Genomic DNA, 27,259 nt, shown 5'->3' with positions numbered 1-27,259 from the left:
GTTCTATTTCTATTTTGTGTGTGTGTGTGTGTAGATGTGGGGTGTAGGCCAGATGGAGGGGGTGAGAGGACTCACCAGAGACAGATTGGGAGCAGAACAGGCGCGTCGACTAAAATGCGCTGCTGAGGGGAGCAGCGGGGAGACAGGCGAGGTCTGCTGCACCTTGTGGGTCAGCTCCTTGGCCAGGGATCAAACTCAGGCCCAGGCCAACTCAGTCAGTGGGCCTTCCGGGAGGTAGCACTGAGCCTTTAACCCCTAGGCCACCAGGAAGGACACCCTACATCTATTTCCCAATGTAACACTCTGGGGGAGACCAGTTTCCTCATCCAGCTAAACTTGCACATAAACCCTGGGCTGGGCTCTGAGGCCTCCCCAGTGTCTAAAAGGACAGAAGTAGGGGTGAGATCGCCAGTGTTGAGGATGTGGCTAAGTGAGATGAGTCTCCCAGACAGGCCAGCGCCACCCCAAAGAAACCAGCCCTTAGAGCCGGGGCTGGAGCAGACCCGGGAGGGGACAGGAAGCTGCTCGTGGAGGTTCAGCCTTTCAGTTTTGCAAAATGAAAACCTTCCGGAATCTGGGGGACGATTGTGGGCCTCTGGCTACCCCCGAACCACACACTGGAAAATGCCAAGGTGGTAAAGGTTGTTAGGTTCACCCTAATTAAGCAAAGCAACAGCTGGGGGTGACCAGGCCTGGGCCGGGCGCCAGTCACAGTTCCCGGGCAGAGACCCAGGGGAGGACGGTGAGAAGGTCCCGAGACGGCGGAGGTGTGACGGCGGGACCAGACGTGCTGGGTCTGCGGGGACACGTCAGCGCGCTCAGTGCTGGCTGCATGCGCCTCAGCACCCCAAAATGTTTGCTGCGAGAGAGCGAGTGTGGGTGCAGATGGGGACCGGCTCGCGGAGCTGCCAAACCGCGTGGAAACATGTGGGGGCTGCGGGGACGCGGAGACAGTTACCCCAGGCCGAGCGGTCACGCTCCCCGGCCCTCGAGCACAAAAGGGAAGGGACAAGGTGTTGGGGTGAACGTCTTCCGGCGCCACGAGCACCCCAAGGCTCAGGCTCAGACTCCCCACGCGACGTGACTTGTGTGTCTGTCACAGACCATCAGATCCATTTCCTGCAGACTCTCAGCCCCGGGCCCCGCCGCACACTCTGTCTGGCCTGTGTCCTCACACCCCGGCCATGGACACGGCCCCGACCTGGCCTGGACCCCAGTCTCAGCCCTCAGCCCCATGTCTCTGGCTGCTCCTCCCACAGATCACTGAGGGGGCCCCTTCCTGAATGGGGGAGTCAGCTCCTCCTCCCATCCCCCAGGGCTGGGAGCTCCCCTGGCCAAAGCTGAACACCCCATGGCCACAACCAGGATGCTCAGGGCCCAAACCAGCGTGAGCTGCTTCAGCCCTTCCTGGGATGCTGGGAAGATTCCGGAACATGGTAAAAGGAACATTACTGCATCTAAATTTAAAGTAACTAAAAATAGTATTTTAACATTTAAATTACATTTCTAAAATTTGTTACAATATAATTACATATACAACATAATTAATTTGTATATTTAATTTAAATACTAAATTAATAATTTTACTGACATTAAATTTCGAGCTAGTAAGCAATGTTTTAATATAAATATAATATTTTATAAATATAATATAAATATAATATTTAAAAATATAATATATAATATATAATAATATTTATAATATAATAATACATTAATATAATATATTATTAATAATATATTAATATAATAATATATTAAATATGATAATATTTAAAAATATAATATACAAAATATATAATATATAATATATAAAAATATAATTATATAATATTTAAAAATATAATTATATAATAATTATATAATATATAATTATATAATTATATAATATATTATAATTATATAATATTTATATACTATATATAATATTTAAAATTTATATAATATATATAACATTTAACAATATTATATAATATTTTAAAATATTTAAAAATAATATTTAAAAATATAATATTTAATTATATAATATTTTAATAGAAATATTAATATAAATATTAAAATAATGAGCTCATCTACTGTAAATGGCCATAGAGTGATTCTGACGTTTTGTGCAACCTCAGCCCCACGGGCATGGTTCCTGTTGAACAACACAAGGTCTGGGGCCTCCCTGGGGGCGCAGGGGTGAAGGCGCAACCTATGAGGCTGTCTGCAGCCGCTGCAGCTCGACTTCCATCCCCAGCCAGGGAGCTGCCCACAAGGCGCAGCAGACCTCTCCTGACTCCCCGCTGCTCCCCTCGGCAGGGGATTTCGGTCCTTCTGCCTGTTCTGCTCCCTGCTCTGTGTCTTGTGAATCCTCTCTCCCTCCTGCTCCTATAGCCTGTACCCCAAGTTCTTGTATGCATAAATAAATCTTCAAACAAAAAGGTAAAGCTCATGAAAGAAACACCACAAAAACTCACAGAAATCTCCAGCCAATGGAGCTGATATGAATCTCCGGTGAAACCCACACATGGGGCACCAATCACCAGGCCACAGTGACGTTTCACTGGCAGGAGACTCTGTCCTCATGACCCAAGGACCACATGAAACTCTTTATGCTGGGAAGACGGAAGGAACGTTCTCCACTGACTCTGGTTTGGAAACACGTGCACACGGGGACACTTTCTCTTGCGCCACCGGCCTGAGAGTCTGCAGGGGGAGAACAGGGGTGACGTCAGAGCCACTTGAGAGCGGGAGCTAAAATTGACCTGTTCCAGCATCTTCCACGCCAGCTGTGGGAAACGCCCTGAGCCCTGGCTGCCTTAAAGAAGCGGCGGCTACAGGGTCTGGGAAAGCAGAAGGTCTCAGGCTGACATGGTGGGGAAAGCCCCGACATCCAGATCGGGGGGTGCAGGATGAGACCCAGGGCTGAGTCCCCTCATTGGAGTTCAGAGAACCGTGACGCTCCATGGACATCAGGGACGCCCCGGGGTGGACTAGGGGACCTACTGCCTCTCGCGGGGGAGAAGGTATATGGGGTCGTTTCAGACCCTGCAGCTCCCTGTTAAGAGACAGGTGCGGAACGGGGTCTAGGAGGGGTCCTAAGGGACCTCAGGGCAAAACTGGAGGGGATCCCCTGCTTCAAAGCTGGGAGGAGGCAGTGGACATACATGGGCTGGGTGGGTGGGGCCGACGGCCTGACACAGGCTGCCCCGAGGAACACTCAGGTCCTGCTCTAGGCTGTGTCTGTCCCCCCAGCACTGACCCACAGGCTAGACGTGCACCTCCAGGGACCTGCAGTCTGGCCGGGCAGGGAACATGACCTGTGCGGCGCCCTGGGCCTGTGGCAGGGGTGCACCCCCGCTTCTCCTGGACAGGGTTGGCCTCAGTGCCACGGGCACCAACTCCCCGGTGCTCACCCTCAGCCCGGGGCCCCAGCACCACGGCTCTAGAATCACCTGTCGGTGACCTTCCCCACAGCGGGCGTGACTCTGGGGACCTGGGCTGGCCGAGCTCTGGGCCTGCACAGAAAACCAGTCAACACGTGTCGCTCCCCACATGGCACCTGTTTAGGAGATGCGTCTTCTCACCTGGCCTCGCCCCCTCCACCCGTCCTGCCCTGCGGGAGAAGCCACAGAGAACTCTAAGCCCCAGACCCCGGGGCTGTGCTGCTCTAACTGTGAGAGATGCGGGTCCCCAGAGGAAACAGAGGCTCCCTCAGCATGAGCACGAGCTGTTACTGCGTCTGATTGTGCCAGAGAAGCTGCAAGGCCCAGACACACCAAGCCACAGGCCTCAGGGCCAGGGGAAGGGCGGGACTGACCCCGACCCCAGGAAGACACCCCGAGTCTGTGGGAAGCACCACCCCACCCTCACGTGGGACTCTCCCCAGGCCAGGGGAGAACTGGGATCCTCCCTGTGACAGCCGAGGACACTGAGGCCTGGCGGGGACAAGGGCCCGGGCTACCTGACACCAAAGCCGGCCATCCCCAACGTCACACTGTGATGAGATGATGATGACTGAGCCTCAGGTCTGGCCAGCCAGTCACACCGGGGTCCTGGGGCAGTGCACCCAGGTCAGGAGGCCCCATGACCACCAGGTCCCCTCAGAATCCAGGCCCCAAACTATCCAGCCTGTCCCTCCTGGGGCCCCACCTTTGAGGCCACAGAGCAGTGGGGTCCCTACAGGCCCTGCCTGGACAACCTTCTCCTCCTAAAGCCACAGCAGCTGCAATGGCCTCTGTGACCCTCCGTCATCAGGGACCATCTCAAGCACAGATCCAAGGCAGCCCCCCAGTTACCCCTTCCCCTGAAAGCAGATGTCCCCCGAGGCCAGAGGGGGACATCACCCATCTCTAACGACTACAGGTGCCCTCTCCTGAGCCCACACCAGGGGGTCACCCCTGGGGACACTCTGCAGGGCCTGCATCCCCCTGTGCAGGGAGCTGAGAGCCGCAGGTGGGTCCTCCTGCCCCACCAGCCCTCCGTGACCAGGGAGGAGAAAGGTCTCTATGCAGGGCCGGGCCTGGCACACACAGGGTGTGCGAAGTTCCTCCCTGTGGTCAGCTAATTTGTATCTGCCCCATCTGGGCTTCTGTCCGGGCTTCCTCAGCTGTGACACTCAGACCCGGAACTTTCGCCTCGATGCTGCTGCCGCTGCTGCTGCTGTTGCCCCTGCTGTGGGCAGGTGAGTGGAGGGGGGGTGGGGCCTGGGTCCGGGGCTGCACTGACCCTCATCTCTCCCCAGGGGCCCTGGCTCAGGATCGGAGATTCTGGTTGCGCCTGCAGGAGCGGGTGACGGTGCAGGAGGGCCAGTGCGTCCTCGTGCCCTGCGAAGTCTCCTACCCCTGGTCAGGTCACACTGCAGGAAGCCCCGCTTACGGCCACTGGTACAGAAAAAGGAGAGAGTCTCTGGGTACAGAGTTTGCACTGGTGGCCACAAACCACCCAGGTTATGATGTGCATCGGGAGACCCGTGGCCGCTTCCACCTGCTGGGGGAGCCCCAGAAATACAACTGCACCCTGGACATCAGAGACGCGCGGAGAGAGGACACGGGGACCTACCACTTCAGGGTGGAGAGAGGGGATTATGTAAAATATAGTTACGTGAATCAGCAGCTCTCCGTAACCGTGACAGGTAAGGGCCGAGTGCAGGAGGGATGCACAGGAGGGTCCTGAGCGCCCCGGGTGAGGCTGGGAGGGGCCCCATGTCTTCATCTTGTGAGGGACCCTTTCATCTGTGGGGAATGGACCCTGGTGGGCGGGCGGCCTGACACAGGCTGCCCCTGGGGACACTGTGGTCCTGCTCCAGGCTGTGTCTGTCCCCCCAGCGCTGACCCACACACCAGACATCCACCACCTGGGGCTCCTCCAGTCTGGCCGGCCCAGGAACATCACCTGCGCGGCGCCCTGGGCCTGTGAGAGGGGGACACCCCCCACCTTCTCCTGGACAGGGGTCGGCCTCAGCACCACGAGCACCGACTCCCCGGTGCTCACCCTCAGCCCGGGGCCCCAGCACCACGGCTCCAGCCTCACCTGCCGGGTGACCTTCCCTGCAGCGGGTGTGAGCACAGAGACCACCATCCGGCTCAGCGTGGGCTGTGAGTGTTGGGCCCGGACACCCGGCCTGAGGGGTCCCCGGGGTGGCGGATGTTGGAGTAAGAGATGCAGGGTCTGGGGTGTGGGCCCACAGATCCTGCTGGGAGGAGGGAAAGAGGCCCCTGGCTGTATCCTCCATGTCTCATGTTCCTCGGGGAAAGGCCTAGTGAAGGACAACAATTCTGTCTGTCTGTCCAGATGCGCCCCAGAACCTGACCATCCAGGTGATCAGGAAAGAAGGTTCAGGTAGGGAGGGGGGTCACCTCTCTGGGGAGTGGGTGATCTGGGGTTTGTCCCACCTTTCAAATCAGAGCTGGGGTCTCAGAACACACATGGGAGAAAGGCCTCAATCTACTGGGGGACAGCGGAGGTGAGAATCCCTACGGGCTCTTCAGCTCACACAAGGGCTCCCCCACCACTGATCCTGCCCGGTGGGGTGTCCGATGGCCCGTCCCTTGTCTAAAGAAGAGCATGTCCCCTGTGTCAGGTCCACTTTCTCCTCCCCAATTCTGCCCTTATGCTCCTAATGATCTATCCACCTCCTTAGGATCTCCCTCCTGCTACAACTTACTCTTTAAAACAATGACCATAGAGTTGGCCTAAATCAACAGGGGCTGCAAAAAAAATGCGACAGAGGGGGTGATCAAACCTCACAGCGTGACCCAGAATGAGAGCCTGGACTTACTTTCTCTCTCTGCAGGACCTGAAGTCCTGGGCAACGGCTCCTCTCTCCCGGTGCAGGAGGGCCAGTCCCTGCGCCTGGCCTGTGTGGTCCACAGCAGCCCTCCCGCCAGGCTGACCTGGGTCCGGGGGAGCCTGACCGTGAAGTCCTCTCCAAGCCTAAACCCCGTGGGTGCGGGAGCCATGTGGGAGCACCCCCAGACCCTGGAGCTGGAGCTGTCCAAGGGGCCCCTGGAGGAACAAGGGAAACTCCTCTGCTGTGCTCAGAACCCCCTGGGCTCCCAGGAGGCTTCCCTGAGTCTGTCTGTGGAGAGTGAGTCAGCACCCCCGGGGGGGTCTGCTGCCCAGAGAGGGGAGAGGCTGCCTTCATGCTCCCATCTTCCCCACAGCACCCCCATGCCCTGGAGCTGTACTTTCCCTGCACTTCCTGAGTCCTGGGCACACCGAGGGAAGGGGCCTGCCTGAACCAGGGGCACCAGCCTTCAGGGCCTCTGTGGGGCATAGGCTGCCCCCTAGGATGGGGGACAGAGGACAAGTCCTGGATGTCTCTATCAATTTAAAACCCCACCCACTTCCTTGCCCAGCAAGTTTGAAAGGATAAGGGCAGTGGATGGGGCTGCCCTGGCACCCGGACACTGAGCGGCTGATCCTCTAGACCCATCATCCCCAAGGGAACCCCAGGACCAGTCACCCCAACAGGCCATGATGCCTGGAGCGTGATAGAGCCTCGGGTCACTCTCTGTCTGCAGTTGCCCCATGTCACCTCTGCTCTCTCAGTGAGCGCATTTCCATGAACCCAGCTTTTCTGTTTTCCACCCGGTCTCTGGTGAATTCCCTCACCCGGGCCCCTCTGGCCTGACCTGATTCTCCCCCAGACCCTGGAGAGAACTGGGTGCTCCCGGGCCTGGGAGAGGAGCAACCTTGGGGCCTGGTGTCTGCTCAGGGCAGGAGTCACCCAGGCCTCTGTCTGCAGGCGCAGCGGGAGCGAGGACAGGGGGGCTTTTGGGGCCCTTGGTGGGACTGGGCGCCAAATCCTTCATCTTGCTCGGCCTCGTCTTCCTCATGTGAGTCGGGGTCCCCCTGAAGCCCTCACAGGCAGTAAGGGGGTTGGGGGGGGGCTCAGCCAAAGCTCCCTGTCCAGGGATGAAGGCGAGTCTGTCCCCTGGGGTCTCTGCCCAGAGCAGCCTACCTAGTGCCCCCCTGTGAGCAGCTGGCTGAAGGGCCTGGTCTTCCCCACAGAGTGAAGAGAAACAGGAAGAAAAGCACAGAAGGAGGCAGCAGGGAGCAGGCCAGGCCCCCAGGCCTGAGGGAGAACCCCCGGGGTGAGTGACTCAGGGACTCTGCAGGCTCAGGTCAGCCTGACCTCTGGGGCTGTGCCTGGGGCTCTGTCCAGGTCAAAAAGGGTTCCCTGGTCACATCCCGTTCCTCCCCTGGCCTCCCTGAGCTCTTGACCCAGAGCCTGAGCCCCCCTCACCCCCTCCTGGAAGGCACCAAGTCCAGGCCAGGCCCCTTCTTTGCAAAGCTTTTCCCACCCCTCCTCTCCTCCCCAGTGAGCCCTCTGAGCCCAGGATTCTCTCAGGTTCCCTGCTCTCCCCGCCCCATGCCCCCAGCTTCCCTCCCCAAAAAAGCTCTGGCAAGAAACCCCCCAACAGCTGTCACTCAGCCCCAGCCCTGCCGCCCCCACAACGGGTGGGGCAGAAATCCCCGGAGCCTCCTGCAGGGCTATCACTGTCCCGCCAGCACACTGCCCAGGAGGACAGACAGACAAACGCACGGATGTGGGGTCAGAGAGCCGGGTCCTCGGGTCCTGTGAGGAGAGTCTCCCCAGAGCTCCCCTTTCAGCAGCTGCGGGGAGTTCCCCCAGGCAGAGAGGCTGGGCACCCCCACAGGGCAGGGCATCAGATCACAGGGCCAGGGCGGAGGCAGTGCAGAGACAGGAGGGCTCTGCCTCTCCAGGGCCTGGGCCCACAGCGGCCTCGGCCTCCGGCTCCTCCGTGTGCAGCATGAGCTCCTGCTCCTCCCGTGCTCCCTGGGCCGGCCTCGGGGTGGTTTCTATGTTGGGGCTGCCCGGGTAGATCTGAGGGGCCCGGGACTATACGGTGACCTCAGGCTCCGTGTCCCCCATGGCTGCGCCTCCGCACACGTCCCTGTGCAGCTCGTTCCCGCCTGTGCTCCTGCCCCTGGGACCCTCCCCGGGGTGTCACCAGGAGCCGCCATCAGTGTCCCCCAGAAGGGAGGTGGGGGTTCAGACCAGGGACAGGAAATCATGGAGATATGTTAAAGGTGTGAGTTTGTGAATGAGTGTAAGTATGTGAGTGTGTGAGTGTGTGGGAGTGAGTGTGTGAGTGTAAAGGACCCTCCGGACTGGGTGTAACTGGACAAGGGAACAGACACCCCTGAGCCCACTCTTCTCCGGAACCTGAGGCGGACCCTGAGCCTTATCTCGTCCCTCTCAGGGTCACCAGGGCGGATCCTGGGCTGACAACCCCCTGCACCCCCTGGGCCCGGTGGTGTCCCCTTAAAGGAGGAGCAGGAGCTGCATTATGCCAACCTCGGGCTCCCCAAGGCGACCCCCAGGGCCTTTCTGGTCCAGGCCTCCGAGTACTTTAAGGTCAACCCCAACGCAGATCGCCCTCTCCTGCCCTCCTCCCGACGCTGGAGCCCCAAAAAAGGCCTCTCTGAGGACAGAGGGTCCTGCGCTCCCTGCAGAGCTGACGCCTCAGCGAGGTCACAAAGGTCACAAAGGCAAGCTCGGGGCTCCTGGGACAGATGGAGCCGGAGCTCCCGGGTCACGCCCAGCCCAGCCGCTTAGACACGCGTCCCCGTCACTCTCCGGCCTCAGCTCCCTCGCTGTAAAGTGGGTGCATGTGCACAAGGCGGGAAATGCACCCCGTGTTGCTGACTGGTCAGCTCCCCCCTTCCCCACGGCACTTCTGCTTGGCTATACTAGGAATGTGGGGGATTTCACAATGTGAAACTATTTCTATTTTTTTGTCTGCGTGTTTAGAAGAAGTGGGCCCTAAGCCCGAGATGGGGGGGTGGGTGTGGACTGATCAGAACCAGAGTGGGGAGCAGAACAGGCGGATCTACTGAAATCCACTGCTGAGGGGAGCAGCGGGGAGACAGGCGAGGTCTGTGTCATGTGGGGATCAAACTCAGGCCCTGGCTGTCACAGTGGGCCTTCCCGGTGGAAGCCCTGAGCCTTTAACCCCTAGGCCACCAGGGGGGGGTCCCGTGAATCTATTTCTAGAAGTAACTCTCTGGGGGCTCACGTTTCCTCATCCAGCTAAACATGCACATAACCCCCCAGGCTGGCTGCTGAGATCACCCCAGTTCTAAAAGGACAAAAGTAGGGCCTCCCTGGGGGCGCAGCGGTTGAGCGCTGGGCTGCGAAGCTGCACGCAGCCTCTGCAGCGCCGGTTCGATCCCCGGCTGCTCCCCGGCCACCAGAGGAGGGTCCCACATGGCGCGCAGACCTCTCCTGCCGCCCGCTGCTCCCCTCAGCAGTGTCCTTCGGTCCTTCTGCCTGCTCTGCTCCCCGCTCTGGCTCTGGTGAATTCTCTCACCCTCCCGCGCTTCTGACTGTACCCAGTGCTTGTATAAATAAACAAAAAAAAAACAAAACACATATTTAAAAAATGAATAAATAAAATAAATAAAAGGACAGACAGGGGTGAGATCGCCAGTGTTGAGGATGTGGCTAAGTGAGATGAGTCTCCCCGACACGCCAGCGCCACCCCAAAGAAACCAGCCCTTAGAGCCGAGGTTGGAGCAGACCCAGGAGGGGACAGGAAGCTGCTCGGGGAGGTTCAGCCTTTCAGTTTTGCCAAATGAAAACCTTCCGGAATCTGGGGGACGACTGTGGGCCTCTAGTTACCCCCGAACCACACACTGGAAAATGCCAAGGTGGTAAAGGTTGTTAGGTTTTACCCTAACTAAGCAAGGCAACATCTGGGGGTGACCAGGCCTGGGCCGGGCGCCGGGCAGGAGTCACAGTTCCCGGGCAGAGACCCAGGGCAGGACGGTGAGAAGGGTCTCGAGACAGCGGAGGTGTGACGGCGGGACTAGACGTGCTGGGCCTGCGGGGACAGGCCAGCGTGCTCAGTGCCGGCTGCTCGCGCCTCAGCACCCCAAAATGCTTCCTGCGAGAGAGCAATTGTGGGTGTGGATGGGGACCGGCTCGCGGAGCTGCCAAACTGTGTGGAAACATGTGGGGGCTGCGGGGACATGGAGACAGTTCCCCAGGCTGAGCGGTCACGCTCCCCGGCCCTCGAGCACAAGAGGGAAGGGACGAGGTGTTGGGGTGAACGTCTTACGGCGCCTGAGCACCCCAAGGCTCAGGCTCACACTCCCCACACGACGTGACTTGTGTGTCTGTCACAGACCATCAGATCCATTTCCTGCAGACTCTCAGCCCCGGGCCCCGCCGCACACTCTGTCTGGCCTGTGTCCTCACACCCCGGCCATGGACACGGCCCTGACCTGGTCTGGACCCCAGTCTCAGCCCTCAGCTCCGTGTCTCTGGCTGCTCCTCCACAACTACTGAGGGGGGCCCTTCTTGAATGGGGGAGTCAGCTCTTCCTCCTGTTCCCCAGGGCTGGCAGCTCCCCTGGCCAAGGCGCAACACCCCAAGGCCAGGACGAGGAAGCTCAGGGCCTAAGCTGCTTCACCCGGTCACGCCGGGGTCCTGAGGCAGAGCAGGGACAGGACCCAAGGGCCCAGGACCACCATGTGCTCCTCGGATTCCAGGTCCCCTTAGTCTGTCCCTCCTGGGACCCCACCTTGGAGCTCACAGAGCAGTGGGGTCCCTACAAGCCCTGCCTGGACAACCTCTTCCACCTGAACCCACAGCAGATCCATCAGCCTCTGAGCCCCTTGGGCAACAGGGACCTTCTCAAGCACAGACGCAAGGTCGCCCCCACCCCACCCCAGATACTCGCTTCCTGAAAAGAGCAGATGCACTCAGGCCCGGGTTGTTCATCACCCCCTCTTCCCCACCCGGGCACCACCATCTCGAATGCCTGCAGGTGCCGCCTCCTGATCTCACACTTGGGTGGGCCTCCCGGGGGCCCCTGAAGGGACTGCGTCTGGCTGTGCCGGGAGCTGAGAGCTGCAGGCGGGTCCTCCTGCCCCACGAGCCCACACGTAACCGAGGGGAAGTGTCTACGCAGCCCTGGCCTGGCACACAGAGTGTGGAAAGTTCCTCCTTGTGGTCAGCCAACTCGTGACTGCCCCATCTGGGCTTCCGTCGCGGCTTCGTCAGCCTGTGATGCCCAGATCCTTGACTCTCCCTGTGATGCTGCCCCAGCTGCTGCTGCCCCTGCTGTGGGCAGGTGAGTGGGGGACGGGAGGGGCGGGGCCGGGGGCCGCACTGACCCTCGTCTCCCCGCGGGATCCCTGGCTCAGGAGGAGAGTTATTGGCTGTGCCTGCAGGAGCGGGTGATGGTGCAGGAGGGCCAGTGCGTCCTCGTGCCCTGAGTAGGCGGCTACCCTGGGCCACGTTACACTGCGGGAAGCATAGTTTATGGCTCCTGGTTCAAGAAAAGGGGAATGTCCTGGGATACAGCTCCAGCGGCCACAAACCACACAGCTCATGTGGTGCAGAAGGAGACCCGGGGGCGATTCCACCTGCTGGGGGACCCCGGGACCTACAGCTGCTCCCTGGACATCAGAGACGCGCGGAGAGAGGACACGGGGACCTACTACTTCAGGGTGGAGACACAGAGTTATGTGTTATATGAGTTTATGAACCACCAGCTCTCTGTACTGGTGACAGGTAAGAACTGGGTGCTGAAGGGACACAAGGGAGGGTCCTGAGCGCCCCGGGTGAGGCTGGGAGGGGCCCCATGTCTTCGTCTTGTGAGGGACGCTGAGGTCCACCGGGAGAGGCCCCTTGGTGGGGGGAGGGGGGGCGGCCTGTCACAGGCTGCCCCTGGGGACACTCAGGTCCTGCTCCAGGCTGTGTCTGTTCCCCCAGCGCTGACCCACAGGCCGGACATCTACCTCCAGGGGCCCCTCCAGTCTGGCCGGCCCAGGAAAATCACCTGTGTGGTGCCCTGGGCCTGCAAGAGGGGAACACGACCCACCTTCTCCTGGATGGGGGTTGGCTTAACTGCCACGGGCACCAACTCCCCGGTGCTCACCCTCAGCCCGGGGCCCCAGCACCACGGCTCCAACCTCACCTGCCGGGTGACCTTCCCCGCAGTGAACGTGAGCACAGAGACCACCGTCCGGCGCAGCGTGGCCTGTGAGTGTGGGGCCCAGATGTCTGGCCTGAGGGGTCCCAGGGCAGTGGATATAGGAAGGGGAGATGCAGGTTCTGGGGTGTGGGCCCTACAGATCCTGCCGGGAGGAGGGAAAGAGGCTCCTGGCCATATCCTCCATGTCTCATGTTCCTGGGGGAAGGCCAGCTGACGGAGAACAATTACGTCTGTCTGTCCAGATGCGCCCCAGAACCTGACCATCCAGGTGATCAGGGAAGAAGGCTCAGGTAGGGAGCAAGCTGACCTCTAAAGGTGGGGTCTGTCTCGAGCCTTCCAAACAGTTGGGGTCTGAGAACACACATGGGAAAAGGCCTTTGCTAAGTGGGGGGCAGCAGAGATAGGAACCCCCATGGGCTCATCAGCTCATACCCAGACTCTCCTGCCAAAGACCAGCTCCTTGGGGTGTCCTACTGTGTCTTCCTTATCTGTATGTATCCCCAGTACCAGGTCTACTTCCTCCTCCCCAATTTGCCCTCATGCTTCTTATGATCTATCCACCTCCTAAGCATCTCACTGCTGGGACAACTTACTTTTTAAAATATTGACCATAAAATTGGCCTCAGTCAGCAGAGTCTGCATAACACAATGACACAGAGTGGGTGATCAAACTGACAGGGTGACTCCCTATTAAAGGCCTGAAATCTCCCTCTGCAGAACCTGAAGCCCTGGGCAACGGCTCCTCTTTCCCGGTGCAGGAGGGCCAGTCCCTGCGCCTGGCCTGTGTGGTCCACAGCAGCCCTCCTGCCATGCTGAGCTGGTTCCAGGGGACCCTGAGCGTCAAGTCCTCTCCAAGTCTCAACCTCGGTGCGGGAGGCACGTGGGAGCACCCCCATACCCTGGAGCTGTAGCTGGCCAAGGTGCACCTGGAGGACCACGGGAAACTCCTCTGCGGCGCTCAGAACCCCCTGGGCTCCCAGGAGGCCTCCCTGAGTCTCTCTGTGGAGAGTGAGTCAGCACCCCCAGGGCTTCTGCTGTGATGACAGGGGAGAGGCTGCCTTGATGCCCCCATCACCCCCACAGCACCCCAATCCACATATCAGTGTGGCCCCTCCTGCTCCTGGGGGACCAGAGTCTGCTCTGCAGCTGCCCCTCCCTGCGGTGGGGCGGGTGGGGGCTGCTCCAGGAAGGGACACTGACCTTGTCTCCTGGGGACAAGAGGGGCGAGGCCCTGTGGAGTGTTGAGGGTTCTTGGGTGGGGGGGACGGAGGCTGTATCCGCAGACAATGGGGGCACAGAGGACAAGTCCTGGAGAGAATGGGCTCTCCCGGTCATGGGTGAGCCCCTGGGTGTCTGGTGTCTGCTCAGGGGACAGGGGTCACCCAGATCTCTTTGTGTTAGGTCCACAAGGAGCCAGGACGTGGGTGGTTCTGGGGGCCATTGGGGGAGCAGGAGTCTCCGCCCTGCTCGTGCTCTGCCTGGTCTTCTTCATGTGAGTCGGGACCCTTGAAGACCTCGCAGGCTGGGAGGGCGCAGGGGTGGGGGGAGGAGGGGGCAGGAAGACAACAGAGCTACTGTTCCGGGCTGGCGGCCTGTGGGGTGAGTCAGGGGCTGTGATGCTGAAACACCCCAGCAAGTCTGTCCCTGGGGCCTCTGCCCAGTGCAGCCCCCACCAGCCTCCCACAGCCCTTTGGCTCCTGGGCGAGCAGCAGGGCTGAGGGGCCTGGTCTCCCTCCGCAGAGTGAGGAGCTGCAAGAAGAAAGGGATGGAGGCAGCAGCGAGCAGGCTGGGCCCCCAGGCCGCAGGGAGAACCCCCGGGGTGAGTGTCTTCCTGCAGGTGGGGCTGGTCCCTCTCTACCTGAGCCTGCGCTGGGCCTACAGGGAAGGAGGCTTCCCTGGCATCCCCCACCCCATTTCCTCCCGTGCTTTCTGCAGCACAAGCCTGGAGACCTGCAGCTCCCGCCCTCCCCACCCCTAAGTCCTGGTGAGGCGCCCTCTGGGAAAAGGATTTCTCCCCCTCCCTTGCCTGCTGAGCCCTCTGAGCCCTCAGGGTCTCTGTCAGGGTCTCTGGCCTCATCCCATCACCCCACTTCGTTCCCCTCCCCCAAACCCTGCCGCCCCCACATCCGGGTGGGGCAGAAATACCCGGAGCCTCCTCCAGGGCTATCACTGTCCCGCGGGCACACTGCCCAGGAGGACAGACAGACAGACAGACGCACGGATGGTGGGTCAGAGAGCCGGGTCCTCGGGTTCTGGGAGGAGAGTCTCCCAGGAGCTCCCCCTTCAGAGGCTCGGAGGAGTGTCCAACCAGGCAGCCAGGTCTAGTGACACGCAGGGGCAGGTGCATCCTCTCACCCGGGAAGGACCTGACACTGTGGGGGCCGGAGCTGCCGCGGGCAGGGCAGAGACCGCACTGACACAGGCTCCTGCTGGGGGCCCATCCTTTGTGGAATTGCACCTGTCGCTAAACTAACCCCTTCTGGGGTGACCAGCAGGTCTGGAAGAACCGGGGATTCTCTGCACTGGCTCCCGATCCAAACCCCGTCTGGCCTGCGCCCCAGACCCCCTCACAGCATCCTGAGCCCTGTTGGGCCTCGGCGCCCCCCCGGGGCTTCTCCTTCCTCAACACTCTGTCCTGCGTCCCCGCCTGCGGGTCCTGGTCTGCGCCGCCCCCGCCTCATGTTCCCTCTCAGCCTCCCTCACCACCATCCCCCCTGGTGTGTCACTGACTCACCCACACCCCCCGCGGTGCCCGCACACCCGCACACCCCACCCGCTCGCAGCCCAACTCTGCCCGCGATCACTTGATTTTTGGTGGCGGGTGACATTGTCATTGAGGTCAGCCTGTGAAAGACAGCGCTGATGTCACACGCACAGCAGCCTCTGGGTTCTGACCACAGCTTTTCCTGTCCTCACTCCCCACACGCGGCTGGGGCTCCGCGCCTCCCCCAGGGTCCAAGTCCCCATCCCTGGCTCTGGGACATCCCTGCCCAGCTGCAGCCCCTCCTGTCCTTCCCACAACGGAGCCTGTGGCCGGGCAGGGCCCTGAGGGGACTCTGCGCTGTGTGTCCTCTCCAGACCTCCCCACCCGGGGGCTGGAGCCTCCAAGTCTTTTTTGCCCCATTTCAACTCACCCCCTGGTCCTGGGGGGGCAGTAGTGACAGGGCTGTGCCCACCCACTGCCCGCCCTGAGACAGGCCACGTCCACTGCACACTCCAGGCCCACCCAGGCCCCTGCACTGGCCTCATAACCCATTTCGCAAGAGGAGAAGCTTCTGTGGGGTGTGGGGATCAGGGGATGCGCCCTTGGCTTGCAGCTCCCCAGGTTGGGTCTGTGGGCTGGGGGCACGGGCTGCCCCCTGTGTCTGCATGTGTGTGAAATGGGGTGACGGTGGCATCATTCAGACAGGGGTGGGGGTTGAGGAGAGTAATGATAACAACAAGCCGTTATGATGAAAACCTGTTAGAGGTGAGAATGGTGAGTGTGTGTGTGTGTGTGTGTGAGAGAGAGAGAGAGAGAATGAGTGTGTGAGTGAGTGTGTGAAGGACCCTCGGACTGGATGTGACTGGACAAGGGAACAGACACCCCTGAGCCCAGGTCCCTTCTCCAGACCCCAAGGCTGACCCTGAGCCTTATCTTGTCCTCCTCAGGGTCACAAGGGCAGACCCTGGGCTGACAGCCCCCTGCATACCCGGGGCCCGGCGGCGACCCCCTCAGAGGAGGAGCAGGAGCTGCATTACGCCAACCTCGGGCTCCCCAAGGCGAATCCCAGGGCCTTTCTGGTCCAGGAGGCCTCCGAGTACGCCCAGATCAAAGGAGCCGCCCTCTCCTGACCCTCTCCCGATGCTGGAGCCCCAAAAAGGCCTCTCTGAGGACAGCGGGTCCTGCGTTCCCTGCAGAGCTGCCGCCTCAGCGAGGTCAGAAAGGCGAGCTCGGGGCTCCTGGGACCGATGGAGCCGGAGCTCCCGGGTCACGCCCAGCCCAGCCGCTTAGACACGCGTCCCCGTCACTCTCCGGCCTCAGCTCCCTCCGCTGTAAAGTGGGCGCATGTGCACAAGGCGGGCAATGCACCCCATGTTGCCGACTGGTCAGCTCCCCCCTCCCCCGCGGCCCTTCTGCTTGGCTATTTTAGAAGCGCGTTATTTCACAATGTGAAACTATTTCCATGTTTTTTGTGTGTGTTTACAAGAACTGGGTGTAGGCCACAGATGCGGGCATCAGAGGACTCACCAGAGACAGAGTGGGGAGCAGAACAGGCGGATCCACTGAAATACACTGCTGAGGGGAGCAGCGGGGAGACAGGAGAGGGCTGCTGTGTGATGTGGGTCAGCTCCGTGGCCAGGGTTCCATCTGAGGCCCAGGCCCACACAGTGGGCCTTCCCAGTGGTAGCACTGAGCCTTTAACCCCTACTATACCAGGGAGGCCCCCGTGAATCTGTTTCTCATAGTAACTATCTGGGGGAATCATGTTTCCTAATGCAACTAAACATGCACAGAAACTCCCAGGCTGGGCTCTGAGACCACCGCATTGTCTAAAAGGTCAGAAGTAGGAGTGAGACATGCAGTGTCCCTAACTGAAGTGAGTCCCTCAGACAGGCCAGAGCCCCGTGAGCTGGGATAGGAGGGCCTAGTCTACCTCCAGAGTGAGGAGAAATAGGGTGAAAAGCACAGACGGTGACCAGGGAGCAGGCCAGGCCCCCAGGCCGCAGGGAGACCCCCGAAGTGAGCTACCCACATGGCAGGGCAGACCTCTCCTGACTGCCTGCTGCTCCCCTCAGCAGCATATTTCAGTCAGTCTGCCTGTTCTGCTCCCCACTCTCTCTCTGGTGAGTCCTCTCACCACCCCCACCTCTGGCCTGTACCCCAGTTCTTGTATGCATAAATAAATAAATCTTCAAACAAAAAGGTAAAGCTCATGAAAGAAACACCACAAAAACTCACAGAAATCTCCAGCCAATGGAGCTGATATGAATCTCCGGTGAAACCCACACATGGGGCACCAATCACCAGGCCACAGTGACGTTTCACTGGCAGGAGACTCTGTCCTCATGACCCAAGGACCACATGAAACTCTTTATGCTGGGAAGACGGAAGGAACGTTCTCCACTGACTCTGGTTTGGAAACACGTGCACACGGGGACACTTTCTCTTGCGCCACCGGCCTGAGAGTCTGCAGGGGGAGAACAGGGGTGACGTCAGAGCCACTTGAGAGCGGGAGCTAAAATTGACCTGTTCCAGCATCTTCCACGCCAGCTGTGGGAAACGCCCTGAGCCCTGGCTGCCTTAAAGAAGCGGCGGCTACAGGGTCTGGGAAAGCAGAAGGTCTCAGGCTGACACGGTGGGGAAGGCCCCGACATCCAGATCAGGAGGCGCAGGAGGAGACCCAGGGCTGATTCCGTTCATTGGAGGCCCCAGAACCATGACTCCTCAGTGACATCAGGGATGCCCCGGGGTGGACTTGGGGACCTACTGCCTAACGTGGGGGAGAAGGTATATGGGGTCATCGTTTCAGACCCTGCAGCTCCCTGTCATGTGACAGGTACAGAACGGGTAAAAGGATGGGTCCCAAGGGACCCCAGGGCAAAACTGGAGGGGATCCCCTGCTTCACAATGGGAGGGACGCAGTGGACAGACCAGGGTGGGAGAGGGAGGGCACCCATCCTGACACAGGCTGCCCCTGGGGACACTTGGGTTCTGCTCCAGACTGAGTCTGTCCCCCCACGCTGACCCACAAGCCGGACATCCACCTCCAGGGACACTGCAGCCTGGCCGGCCCAGCAACATCACCTCTGCAGCACCCTGGGTCTGTGGCAAGGGCAGGACCCCTGCTTCTCCTGAACAGGGGCGGCCTCAGCACCAGGGGCACCGACTCCAGCGCTGACCCTCTGCTCGGGGCCCCAGCACCACGGCTCTAGCCTCGGGTGCCGGGTGACCTTCCCCGCAGCGGGCGTGACTCTGGGGACCTGGGCTGGCCGAGCTCTGGGCCTGCACAGAAAACCAGTCAACACGTGTCGCTCCCCACATGGCACCTGTTTAGGAGATGCGTCTTCCCACCTGGCCTCGCCCCTCCACCCGTCCCGCGGGAGAAGCCACAGAGAACTCTAAGCCCCAGACCCCACAGCTGTGAGGCTCTAAGTGTGAGAGATGCGGGTCCCCAGAGGAAACAGAGCCTCCCTCAGCATGAGTTCAAAGGGTGGGATTGACCTTGACCCCAGGGGGACACCCCGAGTCTGCGGGAAGCACCACGCCATGTGCGCCTGTCCCCAGGCCAGGGGAGAACTGGGATCTTCCCTGTGACGGCCGAGGACACCGAGGTCTGGTGGGAACAAGGGCCCGGCCTTCCTGACTCCAGAGCCCCGTCCCCATCATCATGCTGTGATGTTGTTGCTGATGATGAAGATGATGATGATGACGACGACTGAGTCTCAGACCTTATTGGCCCATCACACCGAGGTCCTGGGGCAGAGCACCCAGGTCAGAGGCCCCAGGACCACCGTGTCCCCTCAGAGCCCAGGCCCCGTCCTCTCCGGCCCATCTCTTGTGGGGCCCCACCTTGGGGCTCACAGAGCAGTTGGGTTCCTACGGCCCTGCCTGGACAACCTCTGCCCACCTGAAGCCACAGCAGCTGCAAAGGTCTCTGAGCCCTTCCGGCGTCATGGACCTTCTCAAGCACAGAGGTGAGGTCGTCCCCAAGCTACTCCGACTTCTGAAAGAAGCAGATGCCCCCCAAGACCAAGGGCATTTACCACCACCTCCTCCCTCACCCAGACACCCCACCATTTCTAATGCCTGCAGGTGCCCCCACTTGAGCCCACACCAGGGGGTCGGCCCCTGGGGGCCCCTGCAGGGCCTGTGTCTTGCTGTGCAGGGAGCGGAGAGCTACAGGCGGGTCCTCCTGCCCCACGACCCTCAGTGACCCGGGACGAGAAGTGTCTACGCAGCCTGGCCTGGCGCACAGTGTGGGAAGCTCCTCCCTGTGGTCAGCTCATTTTGACCGCCCCATCTTGCCTCCATCGGGGCTTCCTCAGCCTGTGCCCCCAGATCCGACACTCCCCGCGATGCTGCCACCGCTGCTGCTGCCCCTGCTGTGGGCAGGTGAGTGGGGGAGGGGAGGGGCCCGGGTGGGGGCTGCACTGACCCTCGTCTCCCCGCAGGGGCCCTGGCTCAGGAGGAGAGATTCTGGTTGCGCCTGCAGGAGGAGCGGGTGACGGTGCAGGAGGGCCAGTGCGTCCTCATGCCCTGCGACGTCGCCTACCCCAAGGAAGGTTACATTGAGCAAAGTCCATTCTACGGCTACTGGTTCAGGGCCAGGGGAGGGTCTCAGGGTACACAGCGTGTTCTGGTGGCCACAAACCGCCCAGGTCATGAGGTGCAGAAGGAGACCTGGGGCCAATTCCACCTGCTGGGGGACCCCCGGAACTACAGCTGCTCCCTGGACATCAGAGACGCGCGGAGAGAGGACACGGGGACCTACTACTTCAGGGTGGAGAGTGGGGGTTCTGTGAAATATAGTTACATGAATCACCAGTTCTCTGTAAACTTACAGGTAAGGGCCGGGTGCAGGAGGGATACATGGGAGGGTCCTGAGCGCCCCCAGCAAGGCTAGGAGGGGCCCCAAGTGTTCACCTTGGGAGGGACCCTAAGATCCGTGGGGAAACCACCCGGGGCGGGGGTGGAAGGCCTGACAGAGGCAGCCCCTGGGGACACTCAGGTCCTCCTCCACCCATGTCTGTTCCCCCAGCGCTGACCCACACGCCGGACATCCCCCTCCAGCGGCCCCTCCAGTCCGGCCGGCCCAGGAATATCACCTGTGCGGTGCCCTGGGCCTGTGGCAGGAGCGCGCCCCCTGCCTTCTCCTGGACGGGGGTCGGCCTCAGCACCATGGGCACTGACTCCCCGGTGCTCACCCTTAGCCCGGGGCCCCAGCACCACGGCTCCAACCTCACCTGCCGGGTGACCTTCCCCACTAGGGCGTGAGCACAGGGACCACCGTCCGACTCAGCATGTACTGTGAGTGTGGGGCCTGGACTCCTGGCATGAAGGGTCCAGGGGGCAGCCGATCTAGGAAGAGGAGATGCGGGGGCTGGGGGCTGGGCCTGCACATCCTGGTGGGTGGAGAAAAAGAGGCCCCTGGCCATATCTCATGTTTGTTGGGGAAAGGCCAGCTGACAGAGAACAATTCTGTCTGTCCAGATGCGCCCCAGAACCTGACCATCCAGGTGATCAGGGTAGAAGGATCAGGTACGGAACAAGGTTCCCTCTCTAGTGTGAGGGGACTGGGGTGTGTCCGCTCTTCAGAGTAGAGCCAGGGTCTGAAAACACAGATAGGAGAAAGGATGCTAGGTGGGAGGCACCAGTGGTGGGACCCATATGGGCTCCCCCACCGATGACCCTGCTTGTTCAGAGATGACCCTGACCCTGCTGATGTGTATGGTGAGTCAATATAACGAATACACCTTGTCCCCAGTTCTAGGCCTACACCCTCCTCCCCAGTTCTGCCCTCATGCTCCTTATGATCTATCCACCTCCTCAGGATCACTCTCCTGCTACAACTTACTGTTTAAAATAATGACCACAAAATTGGCCTTGGTAGGCAGGGGCTACATAACAAAATGCCCAGAGGGGGTGATCAAATATCACAGGGTGAACCCCTAAAAGAGGCATGAAACTCTCTTTCTCCAGGACCTGAAGCCCTGGGCAACGGCTCCTCTCTCCCAGTGCAGGAGGGCCAGTCCCTGCACCTGGCCTGTGTGGTCCACAGCCGCCCTCCCGACAATCTGATGTGGGTCAAGAGGAGCCTGACCGTGAAGTCCTCTCCAAGTCTAAACCCCGTGGGTGCAGGAGGCACGTGGGAGCACCCGCAGACCCTGGAGCTGGAGCTGTCCGGGGTGCCCCTGGAGGACCACGGGAAACTCCTCTGCTTTGCTCAGAACCCTCTGGGCTCCCAGGAGGCCTCCCTGAGTCTCTGTGGAGAGTGAGTCATCACCCCCCGGTGTTCTGCTGCCCCGAGAGGGGAGAGGCTACGCTGATGTCCCTATCACCCCCATAGCACCCCAGCTACTGGGAGTTGCCCCATCCCTGTGATTCCTGCACCTGGGCTCACAGAGGGCTTAGGGCCTGCTGCTGACCTAGGGGGCAGCAGCCTACAGGACCTCTGTGGTTTTGAGGTGGGGATGAGGCTGCCCTCTACGGGTAGGGGACAGAGAAGTCCTGGAAGTGTAAATCAATTTAAAAACCGAACTCACCTCCTTGCCCAGCCTGTCTGAATGGATAAGGGGAGTGGATGGGGCTGCCCTGGCACCCGGACACTGAGCGGCTGATCCTCTAGACCCATCATCCCCAGAGGGACCCCAGGACCAGTCACCCCAACTGGCCATGATGCCTGGAGCACAACAGAGCCTCGGGGCCTCTCTCTGCCAAAAGACAACCCCCCACCCCCATCTCCCCTCACCTCTCTCAGCGAGTGCATTTCCATGAGCCCAGCTTTTCTGCTCTCACCCGGTCTCTGGTGAATTCCCTCACCCGGGCCCCTCTGGCCTGACCCGATTCTCCCCCAGACCCTGGAGAGAACTGGGCGCTCCGGGACCTGGGAGAGGAGCAGCCTGGGGGCCTGGTGTCTGCTCAGGGCAGGAGTCACCCAGGCCTCTATCTGCAGGCGCAGCGGGAGCGAGGACAGGGGGGCTTCTGGGGCCCTTGGTGGGACTGGGCGCCAAAGCCTTCATCTTGCTCGGCCTCGTCTTCCTCATGTGAGTCGGGGTCCACCTGAGGCCCTCACAGGCAGTGGGGGAGCTGGGGAGGGCGAGGAGGGGCACACTCCAAAGCTCCCTGCCAGGGATGAGGGCGAGTCTCACCCCCAAGGTCTCTGCCCAGAGCAGCCCCACCCGCCTCCGACATCCCTTTGGCTCCCAGGCAAGCAGCAGGGCTGAAGGGTCTGGTCTCCCCCGCAGAGTGAGGAGCTGCAGGAAGAAAGGGACCAAGGAGGCAGCAGGGAGCAGGCCAGGCCCCCAGGCTGCATGGAGAACCCTCTGGGGTGAGTGACTCAGGGTCTTCTGCAGGCTCAGGTCAGCCTGACCTCAGGGGCTGTGCCTGGGGCTCCGCTCCCTTCCCCAATGAGCCCGAGAGCCCCGGGTTCTCTCAGGGTCCCTGGCCTCTCCCTGTCGCCCCAGCCCCCCTCCCCCAACAAGCTCTGGCAAGAAGCTTCCCAACAGCTGTCACTCAGCCCCAGCCCTGGCGCCCCCGCATCCGGGTGGGGCAGAAATACCCGGAGCCTCCTGCAGGGCTATCACTGTCCCGCGGGCACACTGCCCAGGAGGACAGACAGACAGACGCACGGATGTCGGGTCAGAGAGCCGGGTCCTCGGGTCCTGTGAGGAGAGTCTCCCCAGAGCGCCCCTTTCAGCAGCTGCGGGGAGTTCCCCCAGGCAGAGAGGCTGGGCACCCCCACAGGGCAGGGCATCAGCTCACAGGGCCAGGGCGGAGGCAGCACAGAGACAGCACAGAGACGGGCGGGCGCTGCCTCTCCAGGGCCGGGGCCCACAGCGGCCTAGGCCTCGGGCTCCTCCGTGTGCAGCATGAGCTCCTGCTCCTCCCGTGCTCCCTGGGCCGGACCTCGGGGTGGTTTCTATGTGGGGGCTGCCCGGGTAGATCTGAGGGGCCCGGGACTGTACAGTGACCCCAGGTTCCGTGTCCCCCCGGGCTGCGCCTCCGCACACGTCCCTCTCCAGCTCATTCCCGCCTGTGCTCCTGCCCCTGGGACCCTCCCCGGGGTGTCACCAGGAGCCGCCATCAGTGTCCCCCAGAAGGGAGTTGGGGTTTCAAACCAGGGACAGGAGATCATGATATATGTTAAGGGGTGTGTGTGAGTGACTACGTGATTGAGTGAGTGTGAGTGAGTGTGTGAGTGTGAAGGACCCTCAGGTGTGGGTGTGAATAAATAAGGGAACAGACACCCCTGAGCCCAGGTCCCTTCTCCAGACCCCCGAAGCTGACCCTGAGCCTTATCTCGTCCCCCTCAGGGTCACCAGGGTGGACCATGGACTGACAGCCCCCCGCAACCCAGGGGCCCGGCGGCGTCCCCCTCAGAGAAAGAGCAGGAGCTGCATTACACCAACCTCGGGCTCCCCAAGGCGAGCCCCAGGGCCCTTGTGGTCCAGGAGGCCTCCGAGTACGCCCAGGTCAAATTCCCAAATGGCGCAGCCCTACTCTGCCCCCCTCCCGATGCTGGAGCCCCAAAAAGGCCTCTCTGAGGACAGCGGGTCCTGCGTTCCCTGCAGAGCTGCCGCCTCAGCGACGTCAGAAAGGCGAGCTCGGGGCTCCTGGGACAGATGAAGCCGGAGCTCCCGGGTCACGCCCAGCCCAGCCGCTTAGACACGCGTCCCCATCACTCTCCGGCCTCAGTTCCCTCCGCTGTAAAGTGGGTGCATGTGCACAAGGTGGGAAATGCACCCCGAGTTGCTGACTGGTCAGCTCCGCCCTTCCCCACGGCCCTTCTGCTTGGCTGTTCAGGAGCGTGTGGAGGTCCCAGTGTGACTCTGTTCCTCAGGGTCACTCTCTGGGGAGACCAGTTTCCTCATCCAGCTAAACATGCACATAAACCCCGGCTGGGCTCTGAGGCCTCCCCAGTGTCTCAAGGACAGAGTAGGGGTGAGGCCCTCAGTGCTGAGGACGGCGCTAGGGAGAGGCGTCCCCGGACAGGCCAGCGCCCCGTGAGCCGGGACCGTGAAAGGTCCCGCTGAGCAAATAATCACTAAAGCTCCCCGCTGCCGGCTCTCAGGCCTGGTGCGGTAACACGCCAACGCCGCTGTCATGACAACTCTGCTCCCTTAACACGTCTGTCCAGAGAAGGATTTATGACTAACAGTGACATTTCCACAGGGTGGGGCAGCGGCCACGCTGGTCTGTCCTCAGGGCCCTTCTGATGCCGCTTCTCTCCCCTGCGTGTCCCCCCACCCTTCCAAGACCTTTCCGCCAACTAGGTTGCCTGCTGAAAAAGATGCTCTCGACGTATCAAGTATGAAGACGCTTGCGTATGAAAGCACCCTTGCCTTGAGCCAGAGCTCAGACCCTACGGGGCTACCCAGGTCTGGGACCTCATGCAGGAGCAACAAAGCTTCTCCTGACCTCACCATCCTGAGGTGCCGCTGCTCTGACTGGGTCAAAGCCCAGAGTATCTACAACAGGAGGCCCCAAGGAGCCAGTCCTTAGAGCCAGTCCTTAGAGCTCGTGGAGGTTTAAACGTTTAGTTTAACAAAATAAAAACCTCTAAAATCTGGGGGGTGACCGTGGGCCCCTAGTTACCCTGAACCACACACTGGAAAATGCTGAAGTGTTAAAATTGTTAGTTATTGGCCTAAATAAGCAAAGCAACAGCTGGGGGTGACCAGGCCTGGGCCGGGTGCCGGGCGGGAGTCACAGTTCCCGGGCAGAGACCCAGGGGAGGACGGTGAGAAGGTCTCGAGACGGCGGAGGGGTGACGGCGGGACCAGACGTGCTGGGCCTGCGGGGACACGTCACCGTGCTCAGTGCCGGCTGCGCGCCTCAGCACCCCAAAATGTTTGCCGGGAGAGAGCCAGTGTGGGTGCGGATGGGGACCGGCTCGCGGAGCTGCCAAACCGCGTGGAAACATGTGGGGGCTGCGGGGACACAGAGACAGTTACCCCAGGCCGAGCGGTCACGCTCCCCGGCCCTCGAGCACGACAAGAGGGAAGGGACGAGGTGTTGGGGTGAACGTCTTCCGGCCCCATGAGCACACTCAGGCTCACACTCCCCATGAGACGGGACTTGTGTGTCTGTCACAGACCATCAGATCCATTTCCTGCAGACTCTCAGCCCCGGGCCCCGCCGCACACTCTGTCTGGCCTGTGTCCTCACACCCCGGCCATGGACACGGCCCCGACCTGGCCTGGACCCCAGTCTCAGCCCTCAGCCCCGCCTCTCTGGCTGCTCCTCCCACAACCACTGAGGAGGCCACTTCCTGAATTGGGGAGTCAGCTTCTCCTCCCGCCCCCCAGGGCTGGGAGCTCCCCTGGCCAAGGTGCAACACCCCAAGGCCACAACCAGGATGCTCAGGGCCCAAGGCCAGCGTGAGCTGCTTCAGCCCTTCCCGGGATGCTGGGAGAATTGCAGAACCTGATAAAAGTGAAAATTATTGTATATAAATTTAAAGTAACTAAAAACACTATTTTAACATTTAAATTACATCTATAAAATTAATTACAATATAACTGCACATACAACTAAATTGGTAATTTAATTTAAATATTAAAATAACATTTTCATCTAGTGTAAATTTACACAGCGTGATTCTTGCTTTTTAGGCAGCTTCAGCCCCCCCGGGATTGTCCCTGTTTAAAGACACCAGGTCGGGTGTTAAGCAGAGGTGGACACGGGGGTCCGGGCCCCCTGACGGCGGGTGGGGAAGTCTGAGCATTTCTACAACTTGGCAATCGCTCCTCCAAGACACAGGCGCTGACCGGGGACTAACACCCCCTCCCTCACCCGTGGTCACCAGGCGACAACCTGACCAGCAGCCCCGTGGAGACAGGTGACCGGGGACTGGACCTCGCCAGCAGCGAAGGCCCTGGGGTCCCCCCTCCCTACACGGACGACATGTTTATTGTCTGTCCCCGGGGCTGACCAGGTCAGCCGGCACCGTCTCCTCGGGATTCTTGAAACTCTACATTGTTTTAATGCAAAAGAAGAATCACCTAAAAATGTTAGCCAAAAATTAGAATTTATGGCCCAAATCTGGGACATGGTAAATGTCTACCAGACGGTGAACAATTCAGAGATGGCGGAGCCTCCCTGGTGGTGTAGGGGTTAAGTCTCGGCCGGGTGGCTGGCCCACAAGGCGCAGCAGGCCTCTCCCGTCCCCGCGCTGCTCCCCTCAGCAGTGGATTTCAGTGGATCTGCCTGTTCTGCTCCCCGCTCTGTCTCTGGTGAATCCCCCACACCTCTGGCCTAAGTAGTTACAGGACCTGTCAGGAGTTGTCCGGCATCCTGCGCCTAGACACACACAAGCAAAGCACACAGGCACCCAGAGAGACAGGCAGGGCTGATCCTGACCAAGGAGGACACCCCGAGGCTCAAGAAGCACCACCCCACCCTCATGTTGTACCGTCCCCAGGCCAGGGGAGAACTCGTATCCTCCCTGTGACGGCCGAGGACACTAAGGCCTGGTGAGGACAAGTGCCAGGCCCTCATGACTCCAGAGTCAGGTGTCTCCATCGTCAACCTGTGATGTCATCATCAGATCAGGCTGAGACTCAGCCTGATCACTCTGTCATAGTGGGGTCCGGGGCAGAGCGCCCAGGTCAGGAGGCTCCAGGAATAACGTGTCCCCCTCACAGTCCAGGCCCCATTCTCTCCACCCCGTACATCCTGGGACCCCACCTTGGAGATCAGAGAGGAGTCAGGGTCCCTCCATGCCCTGCCTGGACAACCTCCTTCACCAGGAGCCATGGCAGCTGAAACAGGCCCCAAGCCCCTCCAGCATTAGGGAGCTTCTCAAGCACAGAGGCCAAGCCACCCCCACCCCGAGCTACCCCATCTCCTGAAAGGAGCAGATGCCCCCCACGGCCGGGGTCATTCATCACCCCTTCCTCCCTCACCCGGACCTCACCATCTCTGAGGCCTGAAGGTGCCCACTCCTGAGCCCACACCAGGGGTCAGTCCCTGGGGAACCCTGCAGGGCCTGCATCCTGCTGTGCAGGGAGCCGAGAGCTGCAGGCGGGTCCTCCTGCCCTACGAGCCCTCACGTGACCCGGCAGGAGAAGTGTCTACGCAGCCTGGCCTGGCGCAC

The 27,259-nt window shown here is 60.4% G+C and overlaps 2 protein-coding genes across 2 annotated transcripts; both read left to right on the top strand.

Annotated features, from left to right (window-relative positions):
* The first annotated feature begins 4,619 nt into the window (after nucleotides 1-4,619).
* On the top strand, nucleotides 4,620-9,287 carry LOC119248692 (sialic acid-binding Ig-like lectin 13). Its single transcript, XM_054697358.1, has 8 exons — nucleotides 4,620-4,666; nucleotides 4,727-5,116; nucleotides 5,310-5,579; nucleotides 5,776-5,823; nucleotides 6,278-6,571; nucleotides 7,232-7,322; nucleotides 7,498-7,580; nucleotides 8,715-9,287. Exons 1-8 carry the CDS (start codon nucleotides 4,624-4,626, stop codon nucleotides 8,738-8,740), a joined length of 1,245 nt encoding a protein of 414 aa, XP_054553333.1. The 5' UTR covers nucleotides 4,620-4,623; the 3' UTR covers nucleotides 8,741-9,287.
* Nucleotides 9,288-11,525: 2,238 nt separating this feature from the next.
* LOC119249661 (sialic acid-binding Ig-like lectin 12) lies at nucleotides 11,526-17,365 on the top strand. The gene is made up of 8 exons (XM_037517117.2): nucleotides 11,526-11,591; nucleotides 11,849-12,034; nucleotides 12,236-12,505; nucleotides 12,701-12,748; nucleotides 13,176-13,325; nucleotides 13,860-13,950; nucleotides 14,199-14,277; nucleotides 16,110-17,365. Exons 1-8 carry the CDS (start codon nucleotides 11,528-11,530, stop codon nucleotides 16,290-16,292), a joined length of 1,071 nt encoding a protein of 356 aa, XP_037373014.2. The 5' UTR covers nucleotides 11,526-11,527; the 3' UTR covers nucleotides 16,293-17,365.
* The last annotated feature ends 9,894 nt before the right edge of the window (nucleotides 17,366-27,259 follow it).

Source organism: Talpa occidentalis, unplaced genomic scaffold, assembly GCF_014898055.3.
Source record: "Talpa occidentalis isolate TD23 unplaced genomic scaffold, MPIMG_talOcc4v2.1 talOcc4.17, whole genome shotgun sequence".
Classification (NCBI taxonomy): Eukaryota; Metazoa; Chordata; class Mammalia; order Eulipotyphla; family Talpidae; genus Talpa; species Talpa occidentalis.
This window is presented reverse-complemented; position numbering and strand designations above follow the sequence as displayed.

Excerpts from the sequence above, each read along its gene's own strand:
- LOC119249661 (XM_037517117.2), top strand. The coding sequence starts at position 11,528 with ATGCCCAGATCCTTGACTCTCCCTGTGATGCTGCCCCAGCTGCTGCTG. Across the intron at positions 12,506-12,700 it reads CGTCCGGCGCAGCGTGGCCT|ATGCGCCCCAGAACCTGACC; the intron begins GTGAGTGTGGGG and ends CTGTCTGTCCAG. Across the intron at positions 14,278-16,109 it reads CCGCAGGGAGAACCCCCGGG|GGTCACAAGGGCAGACCCTG; the intron begins GTGAGTGTCTTC and ends TGTCCTCCTCAG.
- LOC119248692 (XM_054697358.1), top strand. The coding sequence starts at position 4,624 with ATGCTGCTGCCGCTGCTGCTGCTGTTGCCCCTGCTGTGGGCAG. Across the intron at positions 4,667-4,726 it reads GTTGCCCCTGCTGTGGGCAG|GGGCCCTGGCTCAGGATCGG; the intron begins GTGAGTGGAGGG and ends ATCTCTCCCCAG. Across the intron at positions 5,580-5,775 it reads CATCCGGCTCAGCGTGGGCT|ATGCGCCCCAGAACCTGACC; the intron begins GTGAGTGTTGGG and ends CTGTCTGTCCAG.